This window comes from Callospermophilus lateralis, chromosome X (genome assembly GCF_048772815.1).
Source record: "Callospermophilus lateralis isolate mCalLat2 chromosome X, mCalLat2.hap1, whole genome shotgun sequence".
NCBI classification, from domain to species: Eukaryota; Metazoa; Chordata; class Mammalia; order Rodentia; family Sciuridae; genus Callospermophilus; species Callospermophilus lateralis.
This window is the reverse complement of record NC_135325.1, coordinates 48,261,168-48,287,659: the sequence shown is the minus strand read 5'-3', so window position 1 is coordinate 48,287,659 and position 26,492 is coordinate 48,261,168. Positions and strand designations below refer to the sequence as shown.

The 26,492-nt window shown below is 33.2% G+C and overlaps 1 protein-coding gene across 1 annotated transcript in view; it reads right to left on the bottom strand.

Annotated features, from left to right (window-relative positions):
- Positions 1–20,450: 20,450 nt before the first annotated feature.
- Abcb7 (ATP binding cassette subfamily B member 7) overlaps positions 20,451–26,492 on the bottom strand; it is a 103,513-nt gene continuing 97,471 nt past the window's right edge. The window contains exon 16 of the mRNA XM_077106700.1: positions 20,451–23,703. Within this exon, the coding sequence (XP_076962815.1) occupies positions 23,488–23,703 (216 nt within the window). The 3' untranslated portion in view covers positions 20,451–23,487. The remainder of the gene's footprint in view (positions 23,704–26,492) is intronic.

Below are 26,492 nucleotides of genomic sequence, written 5' to 3'. Positions count from 1 at the left end.
CTATAGAATAACAAAGACTGCATGGTACTGGTGAAAATGAAAACTGGATTGGATTAGAAGACTCAGAGACAAACCCACACAGATACAGTCATCTGATCCTTTACAAAGGTGCAAAAAATGAATTCCATGTATATTGGAGAAAAGAGAACCTTTTAAAAAAATGGTTCAGAGAAAACTGGATATCCGTATGTTGAGAATGAAAGTAGATTCCTATATCTCACCCTGTACAAAAATCAGCTCAGTAACTGGGTTAAAAATGGTGGATTGGAGGAAGGGTGCATTTCTAGTTGCTCTGTGGCTTGGGATTTAAGCAGCAGAAGTATGGCTTCTCAGGAGATAAAAGAGAGAATTCACTAAAATTCAGTATTAGAGAGTCAGAATCTCTTAGAGTCTCGGAATTTAGTACAACCACTATGGAAATTCATATGGAAGTTCCTCAAAAGACTAGGAATCGAACCTCAATATGATCCCATTATACCACTCCTTAGTATTTATCCAAATGTATTAAAGTCATCATATTGTAGTGATACATGCATACCCATATTTATAGTAGCACAATTCATAATAGCCAAACTATGGAACCAGCCTAGGTGCCCATCAATAGGTGAATGGACTAAGAAAATATGGTATACATACACATGGAATTTTAATCAGCCATAAAGAAGAATTAAATGATGGCATTTGCAGGAAAGTGAATGGAACTGGAATAAGCCAGAATCATAAAGTCAAGGGTCATGTATTCTCTCACATGTGTAAGCTAGAGAGAGAGAAAGTACAAAACAGGGATCTCATGAAAATAGAATGAAGACCAATAGAGAATGGGGATTGGGAGAGAAAGGAAGGAAGGGAAAAGGGAAGTACGGAGGAATGAATTAGACCAAATTATGCTACATGCAGGTATGAATATGTCACAATGAAGCCTACTATTATGTATAATTATAATTCACCCATAAAAGAATAAATGAAGGAAATGTGAATCATTCACAAATCTAGTGCAAAAAGTTGCTCAGGGACATCAGTGGAGGAACATCAGTTGCTAGAGTTTAAAATAAGACAAGCTTTACTAGTGTTAGCCAGGCACTTCTTAGGTTTCCCTAGAACCTTTCATCTTATAGTTGCCACAAAGAGAATTCTTTTTCCTACAAAGGCCAGATATTTTATAAAAGTTTCTCAATTTAATGTATAATGGTAAGTTTGATGACCTCTTTAACTTGCAAAGAGTAATAGAAAGAAGAAGTTGGAAAGAGAATCATAAGAATGGAAAAATAAATTCAGATTTTTTGTTCACTGGAGATTGGCAGGCTACTTAACATAAGACTGGGTGTGATGGCATATACCTATAATCCAAACAGGGCTGGGGATGTAGCGCAGTGGTAAGTGGTAGAGTACACAGAGAATTAAAAGGTAAGAGGCTGTACAACCAACACTACACCAAGAAACTGTATCATGCAACATGTATTTACTGAATAGCATAAATAAGGGTCTTACTAGATGGTGTGGAAGTCACAAAAGTGGACAAAAATGGTCCTTTCTCTCCAGCATATAGTGTAGTGTGGCATAGATAAGGAAAAATGCAATGAGTCCAGGGTGGTTGGTGCCTTAACAGATGTAAGAAAAAAAATCATATTAGTTTTTGTAAAGAACCATCTGATTATTTTGGTCAGGATCCATGGTTTGTTAGATGTCTTAAACATTATATTTTGTTTGTTTTAACAGCACTCAAAGTGTGTGAAGGAGTAGAATTGGGACATTTAGTATTTGGAAAATAGAGAACTTTATTCTTAAATGTAGCTGTGGCGTTTAACTTTTTATATCAAGGAAGGAGTTCAATATGTTTTCATTTACATTCTCACTGTCTTATACCATTCTTGAGAGGTACAGGAAGACAGAGATTATCCAGAGTATGCAATGAAGTCATCTCTCTCGGGTCCCTTCACAACAATCAATAGCAGATCCAGGAGTGGAATCCAGGTTTTTAAACTCCCACTCTAAACTCCACTAGTTTTAAACTCTACTCCTTTCCAAGATGATACTTTTTAAAAAGTTAAGTAAAACCTTCTCCATTAGGAACTGTCAACTATAATTTGTTTATGATATTGTTTTTCATTCCAAGTCTTAGTCCCTGGAAACATTTAACAGACATTGCATTGGAGTTTATTGGCCGTGGATCCTTGAAACTTGGCAGACTTAGCACTAAGTTTTTAGACTGAATTCCCAATAAATTCCAGTATTACCAGGTACTTATAAAAGCCTAAGATGTATGATATTCCCTGTGAATTCACCCAAAGGCAGGGCAAAAACTGACCTTGGCAGCTGCTTTCCCTTAAAAGCTGGATCCCATTTTGATGCAAAGAATTACCATTATCCAGATGTTTTTGTTAGTCATGATTCTATGAGACTACTCATTCTAATAGCAAATTGAGCACCTATTACCTAATAGGAATGATATAAATTAGAATTTTATCATTTCTTATGATGACTGGGCCAGGATACTATAATCAAAGAGTAGTAGGAAACCTGGATCTGGGTTACTAAACATTTGACCTTTTCTTTAGTCTACAAGTTCTTGAACATGATGTGTATGTGTATGGTATATACACACAAACATATACCAATTATAACCATACACCAACATGTGTATTATACATGTACATATACAAGTACACTTGAAGTATTATTTCTGATGAATTTTATTGCTATAATTCAGGTAGATGAAGATTGAACCCGACAAAGCAGCAGCTCAACTTGAAAATCTACAATTCCATGTAAGAAAGACCAATAAGGTTACTAGGAAGATAAAGTAAAATTTTTCCTGTTTTCCTCCCATTCTTTAAAGGAGGGGGCACACTCCATATTTGTTTCAGATAAAAGACTAGAATGATTCTTAAATTGCCAAAAGTTATTTATTATGAATAATCTAAATCTTTCCTGCTGTAATTGAAGCACATTTACTCTTACTCTGTATTAACATGTAATACATGTTAACGTTAGGAAACTACAGGACTCAGAATGAGGAGTCCTTGTTTCTCTAAGCTCTGTCATTCATTCATTTGCTCACTCACTCACTTAGATATGCAAACCTCAAATATGTATTGACTGTCTATATTGTGCTAGTTACTTGGAATTCAATGACGAACATTACTGTGTGACTTTAGGTAAGTAACTTCTCTTCTTGAGTCTGAATTTTCACATTTATAAAATGAAAGTATGGGAGTTGTTCTTTTTTAAAAAAATATCTTTTTTTGTTTATTTATTTTTAAGTGGTGCTGAGGATCAAACCCAGTGCCTCACATATGAGAGACAAGCACTCTGCCACTGAGCCACAACTCCAGCCCCTATGGGAGTTGTTCTTTTAAACACTTTTAATATTGAAGAAAAGAGATAAGTGGTGTGAAAATGCTTTGCTAATGGCAAAGCACAAAAATGTAGGGGTATAATTTCAGTTGTTCGAACCACAATTTGTTTTCTCACACTTATTTTAAAGGGTTAACTTGCTTAATTGGCACAGAGTTCATATAGCTCACTCCAAATACTAGTTGAGATAATGACTCCCTCCCTGCCTGTAAACCAGTTTTCTTGTTTGATAAAACACTACATTTCTAATAAGGCTTGAAATTTCAAGTCATGAATTCATACCTTATATATGAACATTTCTCAAATGTTTTGGTCACCTTTTATACTCTTAAATATTATTGAGAATATGAAACACCTTTTGTTCAAATGGGTTCTATCAATATTTACTGAATTGGAAATTAAATTTGAGAAAAATTTTATATATCTATTTATTTAAAATATTAAATCCATTATATAACAAATATAACATTTTAAGGAAAAATAACGATATGTTACAACAAGTTAGTGAGAAGAGTGGCACTCTTTTACAGTTTTTAAAATCTTCTGTCTGAATTGAGAGAAAATAGCTGGATTTTTAAATCAGCTTCTGACTTCAATCTGTTGTGGTATGTTGTTTTGGTTGGAGAAAATTCAGCCTTAAATGGATATTTAGTTGGAAAAGGGAGGAATGATTTAATAGCTTTTTCAGATAATTATGGATAGCCGTTTTGGTTCTATAACAAACTTGACAAGTGGTAGTTTCTTAAAGTTTGCAATGTAGAATCTAACACCATGTCAGTGAATTTTTCAGATTTGTTTACAATAAAATCCATGGGGCTATCATGTACCTTGAATGGATCTTTTCCTCATGTGTGATTTTGTAATAACATACATTGGCTATATGGAAAACACTGGTTCACTGATTTATGCAGATCTTCCAAATGTTGATGTATTCAATTATAAAATATACAAAATGTCACATTTTCTATCACCACTGGCCTCTTCAGAAATGTCACTAAGTGTTGGGAAGCTGTCAGGCTAATGGTGGTAGGATTCAAGATTTAAAAAATTCTAATCTTTTTTCCCTAAAGGCTCAAATTTTTATCATTGGTAACAAATACTATTCACTGTTTTCCTTGAAGTGACATACACACATTTCATTATTTTTGAGAAAACATTTGTAGAATACTTAAATCTGAATAGTCACATTTTTCAGTTAATCCTCTTTTCAAATGAAAATGGTGTTCCATGAAAAAACCAAAAAGACTAAAAATCCCCCCAAAAAAACCCACCCCACACTTTTCTTTGAGACAATTATCATATTGTAGTATGCAGCAGAAGTAGTTTATATGTACTTCCAATTTCATCACACAAAACCTTTTTTAAAAGTGCACTGAAAGGTCAAGATTTAATAAATTGTATTGCTTTATCAATGGTATTCTTAAATAAAACAATCAATTTTTAAAATTTTAGCATAAGTACATAATGGTGAATAATGCACAGCTCATAATACAACATTGTGCAACTGTCTTGACTAAAGGACCAGCAGTTTTACTTACCACTATTTTTGTACCATCAATGCAAATGTTAACACAGTTGTTCCAGGATAAACCATGAGGTTCAAAAAAGTTATTCAACACTTTGCATGTCTCAGTAACACTTGCATTTATTTTCAAGTAGTCACAACAACTTCAACCACATTAATAGATCTTTTTCCATTTGTAAGGCAAAAGTATAGTTCTCTGGATGAATCATTTTTCACATTTATAGCTAAATGCTTAATTAGATGTTATTGTATCATTGGAAAATGACAGTGCCATGATTTCTTCTACTGACTTTTCATTCAGTAGGCATTCATTCAGCAATGTCAAGTCTTTTAGTTACTTATGTGTGTTTTACTAGGCAATTTATGATAATTTACCCATAAGTTGCTTTGTTGGTTTTATTTGTAGTTGATAAAGCTGTAATAAATAATTTTGGCTTCATATTTTTCCATCTATATTTAAAACTGTCAACTCTTTTCTCTATGAATAATGAATGATTAATCTCAAAATGATGTCACAATTTAACTAGCATCAAATACTATATGAAAACGTTCTGTTTCATAATCAATACTAGAGTAAATTAATATCTATAAAGCTGAGAAAAGATAGTTTTGTCATATTTTAATTTGCATTTGTGTTTAGTTTCTTAACATATATTCCTCTCTTTCTTGAGTCAAAGAACTCTATTCAGATATGTCAGTTTTGAGATTAAAAACAATTTCAGCATATTTAGAGGTGGTTGGTTACAGCTGTACATTGGCAATGTGATTCTTCTAGTCCTCCTTTTGTAAGTCAATGACCCAACTCTAAAAATAAGAAAATTATTATAAGTAAAATTTATGTTAGTGTAAAATATTATGAAATTCCAAAGTAGTTTAAGATAAATGTAAACATTTAGAAGTTTTGAAAATTTTAAAAATATTATGGCAAAACAATACAAGAAAAGTACACTTACTTCTTGTATTTCCACATAGGCATGTGGGAAATTCTACAATTTTAAAATAGTGCTTTAGTGAATAATAAGGAGGTTAAAAGATTATAGCAGGCAGAATTAGAGACAGCTAGTAAGAAAATAGAAGTCATGAGAACAAATAACTGGTTTTGTGTGTATGTATATTTATCCATATTTATAAAGTTACTACCCTTACAAAATTCTAGTATAGGGCTGGGGTTGTGGCTCAGCAGCAGAGCACTCGCCTAGCAAGTGTGAGGCCCCTAGGTACAGTCCTCAGCACTACATAAAAATAAATTAAAAATTGGGCTGGGATGTGGCTCAAGTGGTAGCATGCTTGCCTAGCATGCGTGAGGCACTGGGTTTGATTCTCAGCACCACATAAATGTAAAATAAAGATATTGTATCCACCTAAAACTAATAAATAAATAAAATAAAGATATTGTGTCCAAGCACAACTAACAAAATAAATATTTAAAAAAACAATAAAAAACAAAATTCTAGAATTCAGGCATCAACTGCCAGAATAATGCTGTCATCATATATCACATATACAAAATGCCACTGTATACTCATCAAATAATGAGAGTAAAAAAGAAATAACATCTTGGTATAATTCTGAAAACTGTTTGACCTCACAGACACTAAAAAGGTATTAGGAACCACCCAAATCATAACCTGAGAACCTATGATCTAGACTTCCAACACTAGACCCTTCAATGGACACTCAATGATGGCACATTTTTCCTCCCAATGCAATATATAGGGTTCCATATTTTCTTTTTTCATCTGCCAAACTGGTTTCTAGAACAGAAAAAATGTTCCTATGGGCTGGGGATATAGCTCAGTTGGTAGAGTGCTTACCTCACATGCACAAGGCCTTGGGTTTGATCCCCAGCACACACACACAAAAAAAAAAAAAAAAAAAAAAGAGAGAAAGAAAGAAAAATGTTTCTAAGTGTCATGAACAATTAAAATTTCTAATTTCTATTTTTAATGATATTATATTGCAATGAACTAAAAACAATATCTAGTGTAAAACTAGGAAAAAAGGTCTTTTTAAAAAGTCAAAGAATGTTTATTCTGACATGAACAAAAAAGAAAACCTGGAATGTAAGCATTCCTACACATAGTATTCACACAAGTGACTTAATGGGATATTTTTTTTTGCCACAGTCTGACTCTATTATCACTTATAAAACAAATACAAAAGTTCTTTCTGATAACTTCTAAGACCCTGAGAAGAGGTTTCCCTTCAGAAGAAGCAATATTTCCTCTACCAGAAACAGAGCAGTCCTCACATTAAAAAAAAAAAAAAACTTGTTAAGCTTTAATGGGCTTTAACATACATCATTTAGTTTAATTTCTAACATTGAAAGTAAATTCAAGATGTTAACTCCTAAAAGTCTCTGCTATATCATGTTGCTTAAAATACTTATGAGAGAAGGATGTCAGTTCAATTCTTTATAATTTCTAGAGACTGAGATCCTACAATCTTCTTCAAAACATCATTCTAGAGTCTAATATTCATTTATATAAATGAAAACTCTGTGATATATGAGAAATAAAGAAGTCTGGAAATGTGATTAATTGAATGACACTTTGGGCAAGAAACTATAATTTTAAGTATTGACTTTATTTTCTTGTCTTTTTAAATTTTTAATGGATCTTACCCTAATCCTTTCACATTTACTATTAGTTGATATTTAGATACAATTGCATTGCCACTCATTGACCTTTATGAGGATGACTCCTTTTCTATGGGTTAGGAAGTATATAGTTAGTAAGCTTTATAAAAATATATTGCTGCTTTATGAGATATCATTCTCTTTTTCTTTGATTAATATCTTTTACTTTGTTGATATATTGGGATCTCTTCAGGTTTCTTGTGAGAGTCTAATGGCTTTAAATACAAATAAGTGTTTCTAATCACTGGGGAACCATGAGACATGTAGCAATTATTCATTAATGCCTTCAAAGTTTTTCCAAAGGATAAGAATTCTCTTAAAACTAAAAGCATTGCTGCAAATCTATTAAATAGAACAAAGACCAGAAGGATAGAATACAGATATAAAGTCTTTGAGAAACTGCTATTTATCAGTTACTTTGAAATGTAATTTGCATAGTGTTAAAATAGTTATTGGATGTATTGAGTATATATGTATATTAGTTATTCCTGATTCAGGATGTTGATGAAAGCAAATACATTTCACTTTCAATGGTTTTAAGGATTTTTTTTCATAATTTTGTTCCTCTGGCTCCTAATTGGCTAAGAATTGCTGGGAAATTTCCCCAGCTGATAAAGACAAGTTCCGCAGGCTTGATTAGCACAGCCATATTCAAACCTGAACATAGAAGAGGATAAGGTAGGATTAATTAGGCTACTTGGCAGGTGTAAATCTTATTATAAATTTCTTACCTTCCACAAATACATAGTATGATAATGAACCTTATTTTAATTCTTATTTTAATTCAGTAATGAACATTGAAATGCTATGAGGCCAGATATGGAGAAGTAGCTCCACATGGTTTTAGTAAGAGAATTTGTGAAAACAGATTTAAGCTAACATTTGGAAAGTCAGTCATTTTGTCTTGGTTGTTTTGGGCTTTATTGTCTTAGGAGAGCTAAACTGTATAGACAAGTGACTGGATCAAAATATTAAATGTAATAAAGTCCAAGGGAAGACATTAGATCACCCATTTTAATTGATGATCTCTTACCCTCATCATTATGTAACCTAATTAAGCTTTATAGTATGATGTCCTCTGAATTGAATGAAAACAGAATCTTCAAGTGGTTTCTGCTCAGATCCTGACCAAATCCTTGTAAATTGTCACCCATTAGACTGAGGTTCTTCATTCTCCCTGGGTTCTTCAGATATGTAGCCATGGTTGAAGGAGCTGAGAATCACCCTTTGACTCCCACAAAACTCAGATCCATTGAATAGCTGGTATCGGATCTTGATTCCACTTAGTGTTAGATGGCTGACTGTGCTTGTTGCTCAATCACTCTGGACCTCCATTTTATCATTCTGGAGACTAGAAGTCCAAAATTAAGGTGTTGGTAAGATCACGATCCTTCTAGGGGCAGGATCCCTTCTTGTCTCTTTCAGCTTCTTGGTAGCCCCAGGCGTTTCCTGGTTTATGAAGGCATAAGCTCAATCTCTGCCTCCATAGTCACATGACCATAGTGTCCATGTGTCTGTTATCACATTTTCCTCCATGTTTTTATTGAATGAGTGATATTACTTAGAAATACTTCACATGAACCCTAGTTACCAGGGTCTGAAAACTTCTTTCAATCAGAAAGAGTTTATTAGAAATCTCTAGCATATCTGTGTTAGAGCCAGTAAATTAATATGGAACTTACCTTGCACTATTTGGTACTGAGAACTGAACCCAGAGACACTTTACCATTGAGCTACAGCCCCAGGCATTTTTATTTTTTGAGACAGGGTCTCAGGAAGTTGCTGAGACTGGCCTTGAATTTGTGATTCTCTGCCTCAGTCTTTGAAGTTGCTGGGATTACAGGAGTGCACCACCATGTTTAATTGCACAATTACCTTTAAGAGACAGATGTTAATTATCACTTCTTAGAACACTATCTATAATTTCAAACATTAAATTTGAATGGCCACACTGGAGATGATGTGATAGACTACACAAACTAGTTGTACTCTGAGATATAGATTATGTGATAAATTAATGCATTTTCTGTAATCTTAAAATATGAAGATGAGTGTGTAAGCTTCTTAGATATTCAGGCATAACCATTTAAAATTACTAGAAAGGTTTTTCTTTAATATATTATTATACTTTTAGTTCTTCTCCTTTTTTCCTTAAAGAGACAGAGCATGAGGAATGGCCAGGAACTTAGAGAAACCAAAAAAACCAAAATTAAGCTGAGGGCTGGGGATGTGGCTCAAGCGGTAGCGCGCTCACCTGGCATGTGTGCAGCCCAGGTTCGATCCTCAGCACCACATGCAAACAAAGATGTTGTGTCTGCCGAGAACTAAAAAATAAATATTAAATTCTCTCTATCTCTCTCCTTTTCAAAACTGATATTTCAGCTTAATTTTTTTTAAAGGACATTCATCAGTAAATCTGGAAAGCTGTTCTTTGCATTTTCCTAATTGCTCAGCCCCAAGTTGAGCATTATTCTACCATATTTGGAACAAAAAATGTTTGTATCTGCTTAAGAAACCCTTACTACTGGAGTTTTATCAGGAGGGGAAATCAGCTGAGAAACCAACTGGTTCAACTAAGGGTTCACTTAGTCAATTCCTCATTATTTCATAGCTGGAAATGTGATTCCAAGATTAAGAACATCTAAACTTTCTTCTTCCTCTAGATTTCAGAACTTTGGTCATTTTGCTCCTCACCCCCTCTTATCAATGAGCTAAAGTGAGATACAAGAGTGAAAAGGGAAGTAGTCATTTTTCTTATGTTAATTAATTTGATTGTTAGATAAGAAAATGAAATGGGATTTAATAATAACTTACAGATTTCATGTATCTCTGAGAAGTCTTGACCATGACATGAGTTGATAATTCATTTTTTTAGTACCAGTTATTATTGTAAAATGAATTCAAGGTGTTGCATTAAAAATATCAACAAAAGAAGAGAACATGTATGGACAGAAAATTTATAAGATAGATTAAGGAGGACAAATGTGAAAAAAATTAGAAATTCAGGACTATGGACTGTTTAATAGACATTATGTATTTGGATTGGCTTTAGATAGAAAGGGGATCAGAATATGTTCTGAGAACTAAGTATTAAATGAAAATAGGAAAAATCACCTTCAGAGATTAAATTTGATTAGGCAAAAACAGGGAGGAAATCAGGCTTCTTACATATTTGAAGTACAAAGATATTAATGTTGTGTATAAGTAACATTTAATGGCAATATATAGGTTCATTTACAACAGGTAAACAACATATGTTATATTAACTTGATGTCAGTTAAGGAATGCCTGGGAATGCTCCAATTTTAAGGGGTGACAGAAGTGGGGACTACTACCTTAGTATGACACCTGAATGCTTTGACAAGATTCAACCTATGATAGGACAGTACAAACATACTATTTTTCTTTTAATACTTAAAGCTCAATATGTTTTCTTGTTAAATGTCTATATTTTCAGCTTTCATTACTACAATGAAATACTTGAGACTGCTGACCTTATAAAGAGAAAAGATTTATTTAACTCAAAGTTTTGGAGGTTCAAGGGCATAGTACCTGCTTCGGCTCAGTTCCTATGAGGGCTGTATCACATCATAGTAGATGGTAATGATGAAGTCCACGCAGGAGCAAGCAGCTTGTATCTGGATCTAGGAAACAGAGAGATCTGGAGGGCTGGGCTTGTTCCTTTTACAACAATTAACTCCTGAGAACTACCTCATGCCCTAAGTGACCTAAAGACTCCACACAAAGCCCTCCTCTTAAAGGTTCCACTACACTTCCCAATATCACCACCCTGGGACCTAAGACTCCAATTATATGGACCTTTCAAGGAGACACAATAAAACCATCTCCAAATCATAGCCTCCTCTTTTGAGTACAATAAAGTAAAAAATGATTACAATCCATTACCTGCAATTTCTGTAGATGGTAACTGCCATGTTCATAAGGAGAATTGCTTTGAATAAATGAAGAATCACTTTTATAAATAATTTAGGAGGGGTCAAATGGCCTTAGTTGAATTAACAATCTTGTCAAACTAATTGCTATTCTTAGTCTATAAATCAACAGCATCTACTCTGTATTTTCCACTTTTTAGCACACTCTGGTACATAAATTCCACAAATTCATACAGAACACTTTTTCCTTTTGCAGCTGCATTCATTCATGTCAACTCAGAAAATTACCTGTGACTACTTCTTCCTAGCTCTCCAAACCTTGTGGAAGGGTAGAGACAGCACAAAATTAGGCCTCTGTTTCCTCTTTAGCTAGGAAACAATGAGTCCTTTCATATGCATAGTACATCACAATTTACAAGTAATCTCACATTCATTGTTTCATTTAAATCTCACTAGAATTCTATGAAAAAAGGTTTATTATCTTCATTTTATAGAGGAGGGAACTGCAGCTAGGTCAGCTTAAGGAATTAGATATTACAATCAGCCAGTGGAAAAGCTAGAGTTCTATGACAGCTCTTTGGGTTATAAATTCATTTTTTTCCTATATGTGCTGGTTATCTGGACTTGTGTGGTTTTGGCTTTCAAAACACTCTAAAATTAATATAGCACTCGCTATTATACTATAAATTCCCTGAGAGGAATGTGATATTCATTCTTTTTTGTGAGAGAGAGAGAGAGAGAGAGAGAGAGAGAGAGAGAGAGAATTTTTTAATATTTTTATTTTTTATTTTTTAATATTTTTATTTTTTAGTTTTCGGTGGATACAACATCTTTATTTTATTTTTATGTGGTGCTGAGGATCGAACCCAGCGCCTCGCACATGCCAGGCGAGCGTACTACCGCTTGAGCCACATCCCCAGCCCCTAATTCTTTAAATACATATCAAAAAACAAAATATAATGCTATATACTGTGCTACTAACTCAATTTATATATTTTTAAGAATCAGTACAAAGTGACCAAGACAGAAAAAACATTTATTATACATTTCAATTACTTCAATAGCCTGAAAGAAATGACAAATTTAAATTGGGGAAATGGGATCAGATTATTGAGAACAAACCTCTATTCTGCTTAAACATGGCATGGTGAAAAAGAGGACTGAATTGAGCTCTAGTCCTAGTTCTGCAATTGATAGGCTTCGTGAACTTGACTGAACTAGACACATGTGCCTCAATTACCTAAACAGAATTGTGGGGAATGGAAGGTGCTGAAGATGCTTTTATAAGTAAAGTTTTATTGGAACACAACCACTTTCATTCATTTATGTATTATTTATGGGTTGAATCTGCACTACAAAGGCAGAGTCAAGTAGTTTTGACAAAGACCATTTGGCCAACAATGTCTCAATACTGACTATCTGTACCATTACAGGAAAAGTTTGTTGATCCCTAGACTAATCCATCTTAAATTTCCTCCTAATGTTATATTCTATACAATTATGAAATTATTGATTATAGTCTTTACAATAACATTCTATGTAATTTAGTCTTTACAATAACATTCTATGTTATTTACAATAACATTCTCATTTATGCAGCCCCTCATCTTTAAAGACAACCTGATATTACTCGTGGAAGATGGGTTTGTTCTTCATTTTTCATGACTACAGTTAAGGGCAGTATCTGTAGAAATTTTTCTTTTCTTTTTTTTAAATCATCATCATTAAAAATATTTTAAGCACTATAAATGAACTTTTGGAAATAGCAGCTGGAGACTCCTATAATTAAAACTAGAAGAAAAACTGCTTGAGGATTCCAATTTCTTACTTCAATGACATGAGTTCTTAGTATACAGAAATACTAGCAACATACCACCATGTCTGGATATGTACAAAACATATTTTTGTCATGAAAAGCATGGCAACACAGGCTATTGTCCATATACTTACACCATACCAATTAGCAGTAACTCCCCAATCCTCCACAACACACTCCCTCCCCACTCCCCAGCCCTAGGCAAGCACTAATCTACCTTCTGCCTCTTTTTGCAGGTTCAGGAACAGAAGTATACAATGCATAGATTTTTGTAACTAGTTCCTTTGATTGAGCATGTTTACAAGGTTAAGCAATTGCTATAGCATATATACAACTTCATTCTTTTCTATTATCAAATGATATACCTAGGAGTGAAACGTCTGTGTTATATAGTAACTCTATATTTAAATTTTGGAGGAACAGTTTGTTTTCAAAAACAATTGCACCACTTTTATGTTCCCACCACCAATGCATAAAGGTTCCAATTTCTCCACATTTTCACATTTTTATCCATGTCCATATTATGTGTCTTTCTGATTAGAGCCATCCCTAGTGTGTGTGAGTGGTACCAATTGGTTTGATTTGCATTTCCTTAATGGTTAATGAGGTTGAGCATCTTTTTAAGTGCTTATTGGCCATTTGTATGTCTTCTTTGGAGAATTCCTATTTAGATCTTCCTCCTTTTTACTGGGTTATTAACTTTTTATTATTCTTGAGTAATAATTACATATTCTTTATACATTCTGGATACAGCTCCCTATGGGATATATTATTTTCTCCCATTCTAAGGGTTGACTTTACTTTCTTAACAGTATCATTTGAAGCACAAATGTTGTTAATTTTGATGATTTTCTCTTGTGATGTTGGTGTCAAATCCAAGAAACCATTGCATAACTCCAGGTCATGAAGATTTACTCCCATATTTTAAGGTTTTATGTTGTTTGAGCTCTTACATTTAGGCTAGGCTCATGATCATATTGAGTTCATTTTTATATATGTCATACAGTCCATCTTCAATTTCTTGCAAGTAGATATATAGTTGTCCTAGGACTCTTTGTTGAAGAAAATGTTCTTTCTTTATTGAATGAGCTCAGTAATCTTATCAACTCACTCTAAATATAAGCATTTATAACTGAACTCTAAATTCGCTTCCACTGATATACATTTCTATTCTTTGCCCTTACCACATATATCTTGATTTCTGTGCCTTTGGAATAAGTTTTGCAATTAGAAAGTCAGTGTCCTCTAAGTTTGTTTTTATTCTCCAATTGCCTGGCTTAGGACATTCAGGAAAATATTGAATAGAAATGGTAAGAGCAAATATTCTTGTCCCATTCCTGACTTAGGAGTTCAGTATTTGTTTTTTTCACCATTAAGTATTGATGCATGGGTTCGGTATAGTTATAGTATTCATTAGTATTTTTTTTTTTTACTTTTGTAAGGTTGATAGTGATGCCCCTTCTTTGTCAGGTTGAGAAAGTGTCTTCTATGTGGGTTTATTAAAGATTTAAATTTTTTTTTTTTTTTAGTTGTAGAGGGACGCAATATCTTTATTTTTGTTTATTTTTTTTACGTGATGCTAAGGACTGAACCCAGTACCTTATGCTTGCAAGGCAAGCACTCTATTGCTGAGCTACAAGCCCAGCCCTATTAAAGATTTTTATCATAAAAGGACGTCATTGCATTTTGTCAAGTGCTTTTTCTGAATTCATTGAAATTATCATATGGTTTCTACTATTCTTTTAAAATAATTTATTACATTGATTTTTGATACTAAATTAACTTTGCTTTTCTGGGATAAACCCCACTTAATCATGCTGTACAATCCTTTTAAAATTTTGTAGGACTCTCATAGTATTTTGTTGAAAATTTCTGCATAAATGGAGTGTGACTTCTTATGCATTTGGATGTACATGATGTAGAGTTACACAAGTCATATAATCATATACGCACATAGGATAATAATGTCCAATTCATTCTAGTATCATTCTTACTCCCATGCCCCCTCCCCTCCCTTCACTCCCCTGTCTAGTCCAATATACCTTAACTCCCCTCGCCCCCCGCCCCATTGTGAATTAGCATCCACAACTTTCACCTGTTAACCATATTAAAATTTCCTTGTGTGATGAACCACTTTTACTGCTTTCAAGATTTTTTTTCCTTGACTCTAGCTTGAAACATTTGAGAAAACATTCACCCTTTGGTTCTTTGGGATTGGCTTATTTCGCTTAGCATAATATTCTCCGTTTTCATCCATTTACTTGCAAACACCATGATTTCACTGTTCTTTAAGGCTGAGTAACATTCTATTGGTATACATATAAGTTTGCATACACATATAAGTATACATATAAGTTTATCCATTCATTTGTTGAAAGACACGTAGGTTGGTTTAGCTATAGTGCATTGAGCTTCTGTAAACATTGATGTAGCTGCAGTAGTGCATTATGCTGATTTTAAGTCCTTTGGGTATAGACCTAGGAGTGGAATGACTGGGTCAAATAGTGGCTCCATTCCAAAAACTTATTATTACTGCTTGCTTTGGGTTTAGTTTGCTCTTCTAGTTTCTTAAGGTGGAAGGTTAGGTTATTGATTTGAGATACTTTTTAGACAACATAGATGTATTTATAAGAGCTCTGACTACATTTCATATGCTTTTGTTATGCTTTCATTTTTATTAATCTCCACATATTTTCCTATTTCTCCCTTGTGATTTCTTCTTCAACCTATATTTAAAATACATTGTTTAATTTCCATGTATTTCTGAAGTCTCAAAGTTTCCTTCTGTTTTGATTTGTAATTTCATTCTTATTGTCATCACAGATCATCCTTTGTATACTTTCAATGATTTTAAATTTAGGTATTCTTTCCATTATTCAAAGTAGGGCTTTGAATTTTCTGTTATTGTTGAATTGCCCATCTCTCTTCAATTCTATCAGTGTTTGGTCTATTTTGATCTTAGGCACATGTTAAAAGTTGTTATATCTTTCTGATGGATGGAACCTTCTAGTCACTATTAAATATCCTGTTTATTTCTAGTAATTTTTGTTTTAAAGTTTATCTGATATTAGTACAGCTATTCCAACTCCTATGATTGGTGTTTGCATGGAGTATTTTCTTACCCTATCTGTTTACTTTCAACTATTTGTATCTTTAAATATAAATAGCATCTCCCACAGACCACTATAGCTGAACCTTTTTTAAAATCCAACCTGACAATCTGTGCCTTTTGATTGCTGAATTAATATTTAATGTTATCATTAATATGGTTGGCTACACATCTATATACATCTTCTATTTTGATTTTTCTGTCTTGTGTTTCTTTCTATCCCTCCTTTATTGCATTCCTTTGTATTATATGGATTTTTTTTAACATGTGGTTCCCTTTAATGGTATTTTAAATATTTTTCTAGTTATTATCTTAGTGGTTGTTCTAGGGTTTACAATATACGTTCTAACTCATCAGAACTTACTTCATATTTATACTGATTAATTTCAGTGAAATATAGAAATTTTATTCCTTTATATTTCCTTTCCACCATTCCATTTTTATATTATTATCATTATACATATCAAATCCATATGTTACAAAACTCAACAATAATGCTATAATAATCATTAATTTTTTTTTGTAAAAAAAAAGCTGTGAGGTGGGAACATCCTTTGCAAAGAACTTGTGATATTATAACCTTACATAATGTTTTTGCCCCTCTTCTTCTGTGTCTATGGATTGGAGATATCATCTGGTATCATTTATTATTCCAAGACAGCTTTGTTTCCACCCCCAACTAAATAATAATATACATATTGTTTTGTGCAGTTGCTTTATAAGCCAATTAAGAAAAGAAAGGAAAGGAAACATGCAATTATACTGTCTTCTGTAAGTATCTACATGATTGCCTTTACTGTTACTCCTTGTTTTTTTCCTGTGGATTAGAATTACTGTCTGGGGTCATTTGCTTGTTGCCTTAAGAATTTCCTTTGTATTTATTGCAAGTTAATGGCAATACATTTTACTGTTGTCTGTAAATGCTTTTTATTTCATCTTAATTTTTAAATGACAGTTTTGCTGAATATAATAATATTGTTTGACTATTTCAGCAATTTGAAGATTTCATTACTCTATCTTCTGGCCTTCATTGTTTCTGATGAAAACTTTCACCTGTTAACTATATTAAAGTTTCCTTGTGTGATGAACCACTTTTACTGCTTTCAAGATTTTTTTCCTTGACTTTAGCTTGCAACATTTGAGTATGACATGTCCGAGTGTGGATCTATGTCCTAGTTGGTGTTCGTCGAGCTCCTGAAATGTGTTAATTAATATTTTTTTCAATAAATTTGTTTTCAATCATCTCTGGAATTTTTTCCCCTGTGCTTTACTCTCTGCCTGGTACTCCAACAATGCCTATGTTCATATGCTTAATTGTGTCCCATATTTCTCTGAGGTCATTTGTTCTTTATTTTTTAAATGTCTTTCAGACTGCATAATTTATACTGCTCTTTGTGTAAATTCACAGATTTTTTCCTGTCAGCTCAAATGTACTATTGAGCACATGTGATCAATTTTCTATTTCAGTTATTGTACTTCCAACTCCAGAATTTCCTTTTGGATGGATGGAGATATATGTACTCTGTTGAAAAACTTTTGTTTGCTACATACATCATTTCGGGCCCTACAAAGGTAACGTTTATTACTTGCTTTTCTTCCTGTGTTTGGATCACTTTCCTGTTTTCTTGTATGCCTTGTAATTTTTTTCTTCTAAACTGGACATTGCAATTTTGGATACTGATCCTCTTCTGCTGGGAGATTCGCAATTTACTAGCATATTTCCTTGGTACTATATAGTGTGATGTTATCTTTGTCTTTTTAGTTCATGTATCTAGGGGTTGTCATTGGGTTGGTACAGGCACTTATGGCCAGTAAGAGTCTTACCTTCTACCATTGGATGTCTGTGTACTTAGAGGGTAAAATCAATAGTTCAAGAAGTTTACTTTTGACTCATGTTTACCAGGGACTGGTAGCTTAGGGTTTCCTTCACTGATTTGTTCTGAGAGAGAACAACATTAGAAAGTAAGTATTCCAGATTGACAAAGATGCATGCAATTTTATTTTTAAGTTCCTAGAAGTCACCTTCAGGTAACCATAACTTAATTGTTCACTCAGTGTTTGGTCAAAGTTGTGCTTAAGCTCCTTTTGCCAGTGAAACTTCTGCCATGTCAATGGGTCTGCATGTATGGGGAAATTCTTTCAAGTCTGTCCCACATTATGCTCTGATTATCCTGAGTGGATACAGCCCAGCACATACACATAAGCTTTTCAACCCCTACAGTTAACTGCTCCATGAGGGCTTTTTTTGGTCCCCTTTTTAATTTCTATTAAACTTTTGCCTGCTCTGCCATTTTGTTTGTACTAGCTACTCCTATTGCTTTTAACCAAGATCCCCATTGATTTTAACAATGCCCTTAAGTGATGAGAGTTCTCCATGCTCTGTTCCAAATGAAGTCAGTTCTCCCAGGCAGAGTCAAGGAGTTCTGTGCCTTTACCTCATGCTTTTCCTCTTGGGTGGAGCCTCTGCACCACTGAATAGCAGCTGGAGTCAAGACCACCTTTTTCTGGAGTGAAACAACTACTGTACTATGGGTCATAGATGTGGGATGGAAGTAGCTAGTATTTACCAGTTCCCTCTTTTTGAATGAAACCTCCAACCTATGAGCAAGTTGGGGAAGAAAAAAATTAAGACCCCCATTACTGTCAGCCTGTGCATGGAATAGAGATTCCACTCTGCTATGGTTTGAATGTGCCTTCCAAGACTATATGTTAGAAATGCAATCCCAAACTCATATGTTAAATGGTATTTAGAGACTGGGAGGTAAATGGAGATGAAATCATGAGAGTGGGGCTCCCATGATGGTATCAGTGACTTTATAAGATGAGGAAAAGAGAACTGAGCTAACATGCTTGTTCTGTCTCCTCATATGATGCCCTCCAAAATGTTATGTAGCCAACAGTGTTTACCAGATGATGGTAAGCCAAATAAACTTCTATTCTTTATACTCAGTCTCATGTATTTTTTTATAGCAACAAGAAACAAACTAAGGTACAATCTAAGGAGGAAGGGACAGCGTGGCAGATACCCCTGCCAGGGTAAAAATGTAGCCTTAGACTGGGAGCTGGGGGAAGAGGGAGTAATATTCACTCTATTATTTTTATATCTTTACCTGCTCAGAATTGAGGTAGAGTTTCCAAAGCAATGTACTCAGGTAACACAGGCCTAGTGACATGGAGGACATGGAGCAGATCAGTCCTCAAGTTGTTCTTAATGGATTGTATTGAATGAATGAATATCTAAGGGCATTTCTTGTATGCTCTGAGGAAAATTTTTAGAAGCTTTAAATGACAACTTTTTCTAAAATAATTTTTTGTCAGTTAAATTGTTGCTTTGTTGAGCGCCTACTGAGCTCTTTATTTCACTCTGGAAATCCTGCCCTTCAATTATTCTTTAATAAAACTTGTGAGTAGAAAGGTGATACAGCATAAGAAGGAACAAACTGGGTATCAGGAATCAAGGTTTTTATCCAAACTTGGCCTCTAGCAAGCTCAGTGATTCCTCTTGAAGTTCAAGTTCCTCATGTGTAGAACGAGAGCCCTGTATTAAATGACCCTTTAATTTCTTCCAAGTCTAAAATACTATGATTTTATGAAGTAGAAGTGGAATAAGTCATCATTGGTAAACATTCCACTGTAGCTGTGTGAGAACAGGAAATACTGAAACAATACACTATTTTTTAACCAAAAACGTTCTAATCTGTTTTTAATTCAAACACATACTTCATTTCCAACTCTACCCTTGCTAATCAAAATGCTGGTTTAATGCATAGTTTGCAGACAACACATTTCTCCACCCAAAGGTTTCCTTCCTAATCATTAGAATTGATAAACTGGAGGCAACTGAGAAAGCAGGGGCCTTTCACTGATTAGTCATCAAAAATATGACAGCTTAATGCTTAATGAAATCACTATAATTTGCTACCATTTTACCCCCATTATGAGCTCTGCAAACAATTACTTTCTCTCTGAAACAATGCCAAATTTTCACTTTCTGCATAAGGCTATAAGGCCATACACAGAGTATCTATTAATTATCTGTATTTATTTTGAGTGTGTAAATGACAAAATATCAATTTTCCCTAGTTATTGCAGAAAAGAGTTGCTTCAATCACCCATTTCTAGTCACAAAGACAATGTTTATTTAGTAATGATTTTCTACACATGTTGATATAAACAATAAAACTTGTGGTAAGGGTTTCCTTAGTTGAGTTGTTTTGTCTTAACCAGTTTTAACCAGCTTATTTGATTTAATATTGTGGTGTATTATACATTTTACATTCAGAATCTATATACTCAAAGAAGGAACTTTCTATAATTTAAGAAAACTGCAACTGCAAATACATTTAAATGCTTTCAATTACTAGTTCACAACAAAATAGTCTGTAATAAAGCTGCATGGTAAGAGAAATATGAATACATATTGGCAAAAGTGCTGACACATTCAGCAAGTAAGAAGGAGAGGAGCAAGATGGCAGTATGGACAAAGTGATCTAGAAATAGGGAATCATACAATCTTTAAATATCTTGCCTTTAAAGCAAAACATATTCTTACAATAGCCATCTTCACAAACCAAGCTTTATCAACATCGAAGGGAAACACAAAGTATTCATCTTAAGGTATAGAAAAGGTGCAAATCCCTGCAGAAGAACAGTAAACGCATATCTTGGGCTTGTTTATGTCCAAAAGCTAAGGCCTCTTTCTGATTCGGACAAATGACCCTTACACTTGAGCTGTTCAAAAAACTTCCAAATGAGTCCATATGCTCACCAAGATATTTCTGTTAAGAACCTTCAGTAAAGCATCTGGCCCAGTTTTTATGATCCCAAATTACCTTGGTTTCAAGTTAATTTCTGTAAATTGGGATTCCCTCAGAATGTAAAATTTACAGTCTTTAAAATAAAGGGATATAAGAAATAAAACCCTATCACCTTGTTCCTTTTTCAGAGCTCAAACTTCAAAACTGCAGCTTATTCATCCCAACACATTAAAAAAGCATTGTTGCAATGCTGATTTAAAAATTTATCCACATTATCCTTTTGTGTAAGTATGTAATATTGCAATGTAAAATTAGTACGTTATAATTAAATGCCCTTTTTCTTGGTATTTTCTGAGTGAATCATCCTAGGAAGCTTTTCTTTCATCTTAATCTGTCTATTATTTCCCTGTATAGAACAACCTTAATATAATGTGGTTTTAAGAGAAATGTCTTTAAGACTTAGTTATGGCCTCTATAATAATTGTGTTTTCCAGGTAATTTAAGTTTTTATTAACTGAAAATACTGGTTAATGACCACAGTGGCCTAGGGACCACCTGCAATCATATGAAAAGAAAACAGCTTAGCAATCTTTTAGTGGGGATGTTATCTCCACCCTGAAAATATTCCTACCCTCTTGGACTAAATCATCCCCATATCAAAAAATAATTTGCTCTGGACACTGCTATTCACACTTCAAAAGGAATTATTACTAATGATTACTTCAATCTTACCTGCTTGTTTATGCAACTATGCTAAATCTTTTCCACCAGCATCACTGGAAATGTACATAAAGAATTAACAGAGATGAAAAATTTCTCTCTAGATTTTTAAACCACATTTCCAGTAATGTAGCTGATTTATTCAAAGAAAGGGCTTCTTTTACTTTCAGAATAGCTATTGCTATTTGGCTTCAGAGTAAAAAAATGTCCAAAAAACCCCACAGAAAGCCAATCTACTATGCAATTGATTACACAACTCAGTGTTCATTTCAACTTTAAAACCCAAGATCCTGCATCACTTACTCTGGTATCAAAAACTGACTATGAAATACTGGCCTCAGGTTCCTTATCAAATAGCCTAAAGTAGATAAGTTTACATTTATCAATAGTATCCACAGTATAAAAGAAGAAATAATAATCACTCTCATACTAAATTATCACTTAAAACACATCAGAACCATAAACCAATAAAATAAGTACTTTCCTGAGAAATAAAACCTTATTATACATGGTTATGTAGCCATTCATGAGAAACAGTTTTTCAAACTGAATAATTACTATCAAACAAATTAAAGCAAATTCATACTGAAGAAGAGAGAACTTTCTTTTCTTTTTTAATTGTAAGAGGTAGGGTCTTGCTATGTTGTCTAGGCTGACCTTGAACTTCTGGGCACAAGTAATCTTACTACCTCAGCTTTCCAAGTAGCTAGTACTACAGCTGTGTACCACCATGTTCAGCTTAAGAGAGGAACTTTCTATGTGAAACATATAATTATTTTAATAATTATTTCTAGTAAGAAAAACATGTTGCCCCTACCCCCAGTTAAAAATTGATTTGGTGTTTGGGTTAATTGTCATGTCAGACTTAACGGAACTCATTAAATTACTAAAAAAGTAAAATAATACCTATGATAAAGTAATTCTGAAATGTCAACATAGATAAGAATGATGGTCATCTAATGAATATTTGTCATCATGTGCGTACACATGCATTTATAGGAATCTTTTCCTACATACCAAAGGTCATGTATATGCATGTATATTAAGGTTTTCTTCCAAAAAGTACATAGCTGGAAATACTTAAAACAGTTAAGTATAGTTATCTATCAGGTAAGACATTTAAACCATAAATGCATGTCTATTTCTGAAAAGCTCTTACTTTATGTTTAAGATCCAATTTTCACATTAATGAAGTATTTTAATTGGAGGGAAAATGAGGAAGAACAATGAATTCATATTATAGTCTGTTTAATTTTGAGAAAAAGACACTAAGTTGTCTTTTGTCAAATTGTCAGCATAAAGGAGCCTTGAAAAACTACAAAAATTTGGAAACTTATCCGATTCATCTGGTTATGGATGTTAAATGCATACTGGGTCTCACAAGGGTAATGGGGTAAAGCCAAAGTAACAAAAATTGTGTGATGACTATAACCAGGGCAGTAACAAGAAAATAATTCATGGTTAAATACAGATAGCACAAAATAGACTGGGAAAGATGTAACTCAAATCCCCCTTTCAACAAATCTTAATAAAAGAATAATTATAGAAAATGGGAATGTATGACTTTTGTTTTAATTTAAACATTTCTGCTTTCAGGGCAGAATTGTACTTGAAGTGTAGTCCAAAACAAAGCAAAACAAAACAAAATGAAAGAAAAGAAAAAGTCTCATGTGACTTAGCAGGAACAGTTTCCACAGCCTTTGACACTGTTGACAATTTCTTCTTGTAGTTTCTTCCTTTCCTCCTCTTTGGACATGTTTTCTTTCTTTGCACCCCATTTGGGGTTATCATGGTTCTGCACACGGCTGCTCTGAGTATGCCACATTTCTGAGTAAATACTGCCAGAGTTAGCAAGCAAGCCATAATGGGTACCACGTTCAGCTACCTTTCCCTAATAAGCAAACACAAGAGAAACACAGAAAAAGGTCATCAAACTAGCAAAAAAAAAAAAAAAAAAAAAACCCCTAAAAGTATATGATAATTTATAATGAAAGATTTGAAGGACTTGCATTCATTAGAATACTTCTCCTACTTCCTCATTTATAGAATAAGTAGGAGAAATTGAGGTAAGAATGCTATCTTCAGTGTTGACCTATCAGTCCCAGTGAATAAACAATACATCATGAAATTCCCAATACTATAAGTGTTTAATGTTTTATTTTTCAGGGCAGAAAGGGAAGTCTAAAAATTTAAGAAGGTAATATTTTCTATAATCAGTAAATATTCAAACCCAAACCACTGTTATTTATATAAGGATCTAAAATTAATATTCTAAAAGCCTTATGTGTAACTTGAAATAAAGATTTCATGTAATAGAAAAAATTTCATAAAAATAAAGTTTTACTTTTTCCAGTGGCTATTTTTTTTGTTAACAATGGCTATTAAACTTAGCATTGCATATATTTGATATAGATTCCAAACTCTGATCTTCAATTAATTTGTTTGTTAAACGTGTTGGGAGACAAAAGGAACTTTGTCACTTTTACTGGTACTCCTGGTATTAGGACCTTTACCAATACACCCCTAAGCAAAATAACTAAAATTTGTCTGTGCTCAAGTCTGAGTTCTGTATTTACGTGTGTCTCTGTGTGTGTGTGTGTGTGTGTGTGTGTGTGTGTGTGTGTGAGAGAGAGAGAGAGAGAGAGAGAGAGAGAGAGAGAGAGAGAATGTTAGTTCTTGATTCACTGCATTATATACTGACTTCCTATTGTGGAAGATGGAGATTCATCACTCTTATATTTTCCCACATTCCCAGTGTCCCATTTTTCACTCTTCAAATAACATCAGCAATATTTCAAATTTTAGTTTAGTGCTTACTTTATTATGACTATGTAAATATCTCCTGTTGCACCAAGTAGGTATTTTTGCATGTTTTTGTTCTTCCTAGACTTGGTGACTGCTTTATTTTTCCATTTGCTTAATTTTTGGTAACTATTGGAAATCTCTCCAAAGTTTGTTATTGAATTATAAAACCCTTCTGATCACTATTTTCCTCATAATCAACTATATGAGGCGATGTATTAGTTCAATTTCTTCCACCACTCAGAGCTTTTAGGTTATTTTCTGTAGCCTCAATTCTGGAGTTTTATAAAGCACCATGGTATTGGTTTTTCTTTGCTTCTCATTCATTGTAGTGGATACTTGGTAGGCACTTTCAATCTGGAAACTCTTGCTCTGAACTTCTGGACATTCTTTGAGTATTATTTCTTTGATAATTTTCTTATTCTCTCATTTTAGAACTATCACTAGTCAGTGGATTAAATCTGACATAATTTTCCTATGTACATATATGAACACACCACAGTGAATCCATCATTATAGAATGGGGTCCTAATTAGAATAAGATATATTCCATGTTTATATAATTATATCAAAATGGAGTCTACTGTCATATATAACTAAAAAGAACCAATAAAAAAGAATATAGGAAAACATGTATATGAATATACACATAAAACATTCATTGGGAAAGAAATATAGTGATATATTAAAATGGTTTCCTTTAACTACATTTTTTAAAAGTATGTTTTGGAAATGCTAGATTTTTAAAAAATTTTCTCCTTAATTTAATATGGCATATAAACATAGTATATACAAAAAGCCTCTTATTTAATTTTTGGATACTAATTTTTATTTCTTTTTAATTTTAATTATGGAGAAGAAATGCTATATCTTGATACAAAATGTTTTAAAAAAAACTACCACTAGTCAGATGTTGGGCCTCTTTGACTAATTCTTTCTTTTCTCATTTTTATTTTCACTATTTTTGCTCTATCCTTTGGATATTTCCGTGGCATTGTTTCTTTTATTTATTTATTTATTTCTTACATGACAATAGTGGAGTGTATTACATTCATAATTATCCTTGGCATTATTTCAACAATGATATTTCTCATTTCCAAAAGGTCTTGTTCTCTGGGTATCTATCTATTTATTTATTTACTTATTTACCATCTCTATTTTTAAATTTTTTTAAATGTTGCAAGTTATACAATGAATATTTATATATGCTTCTCCTAGTTTAACAATGTTATTTCAACATTTGCTTTATGTCACATTACAAGCTTTTATTTATTTATTTTGGTACCAGGGTGCTTAATCACTGAGTCAAATCCCCAGTCCTTTTTATTTTCTATTTTGAGACAGGTCTCACAGTTGCTTAGGGCCTTGCTAAATTCCTGGGATTATAGGTGTGTACTACCACATGGCTCACTTTACACACTTTCTAAATATATATATATATTTGCCAAAACCAAATTGAGAATGAGTTATAGACATCATTATAATTTACCCCTAAATATTTCATTAGCATGTATCTCCTAAAAATAAGAACATTTTACTTACTGATGGGAATATAACTGTATCATACCTAGGAAATTCAGCAATGATATGATACTCTAATATAAAATTCATATTCAAACTTCATCAATTTCTCCCCAAAATGTTTATTTTTTTTCCTAAGAACAAATCAGGATCAACACACTGACTTCATAACAACTTCCATGTGTGTGTGTGTGTGTGTGTGTGTGAGAGAGAGAGAGAGAGAGAGGGGAGAGAACAGTCACTGGCATTTTTAAAATGTTTAAACCTGCTTTTTCTTCAATGCCTTTCAGTTTGTGTTATCTAGTTGTTCCTAATTATTATATCTAAGCTAAAAAATAAAGATCCAAGCTAAACATT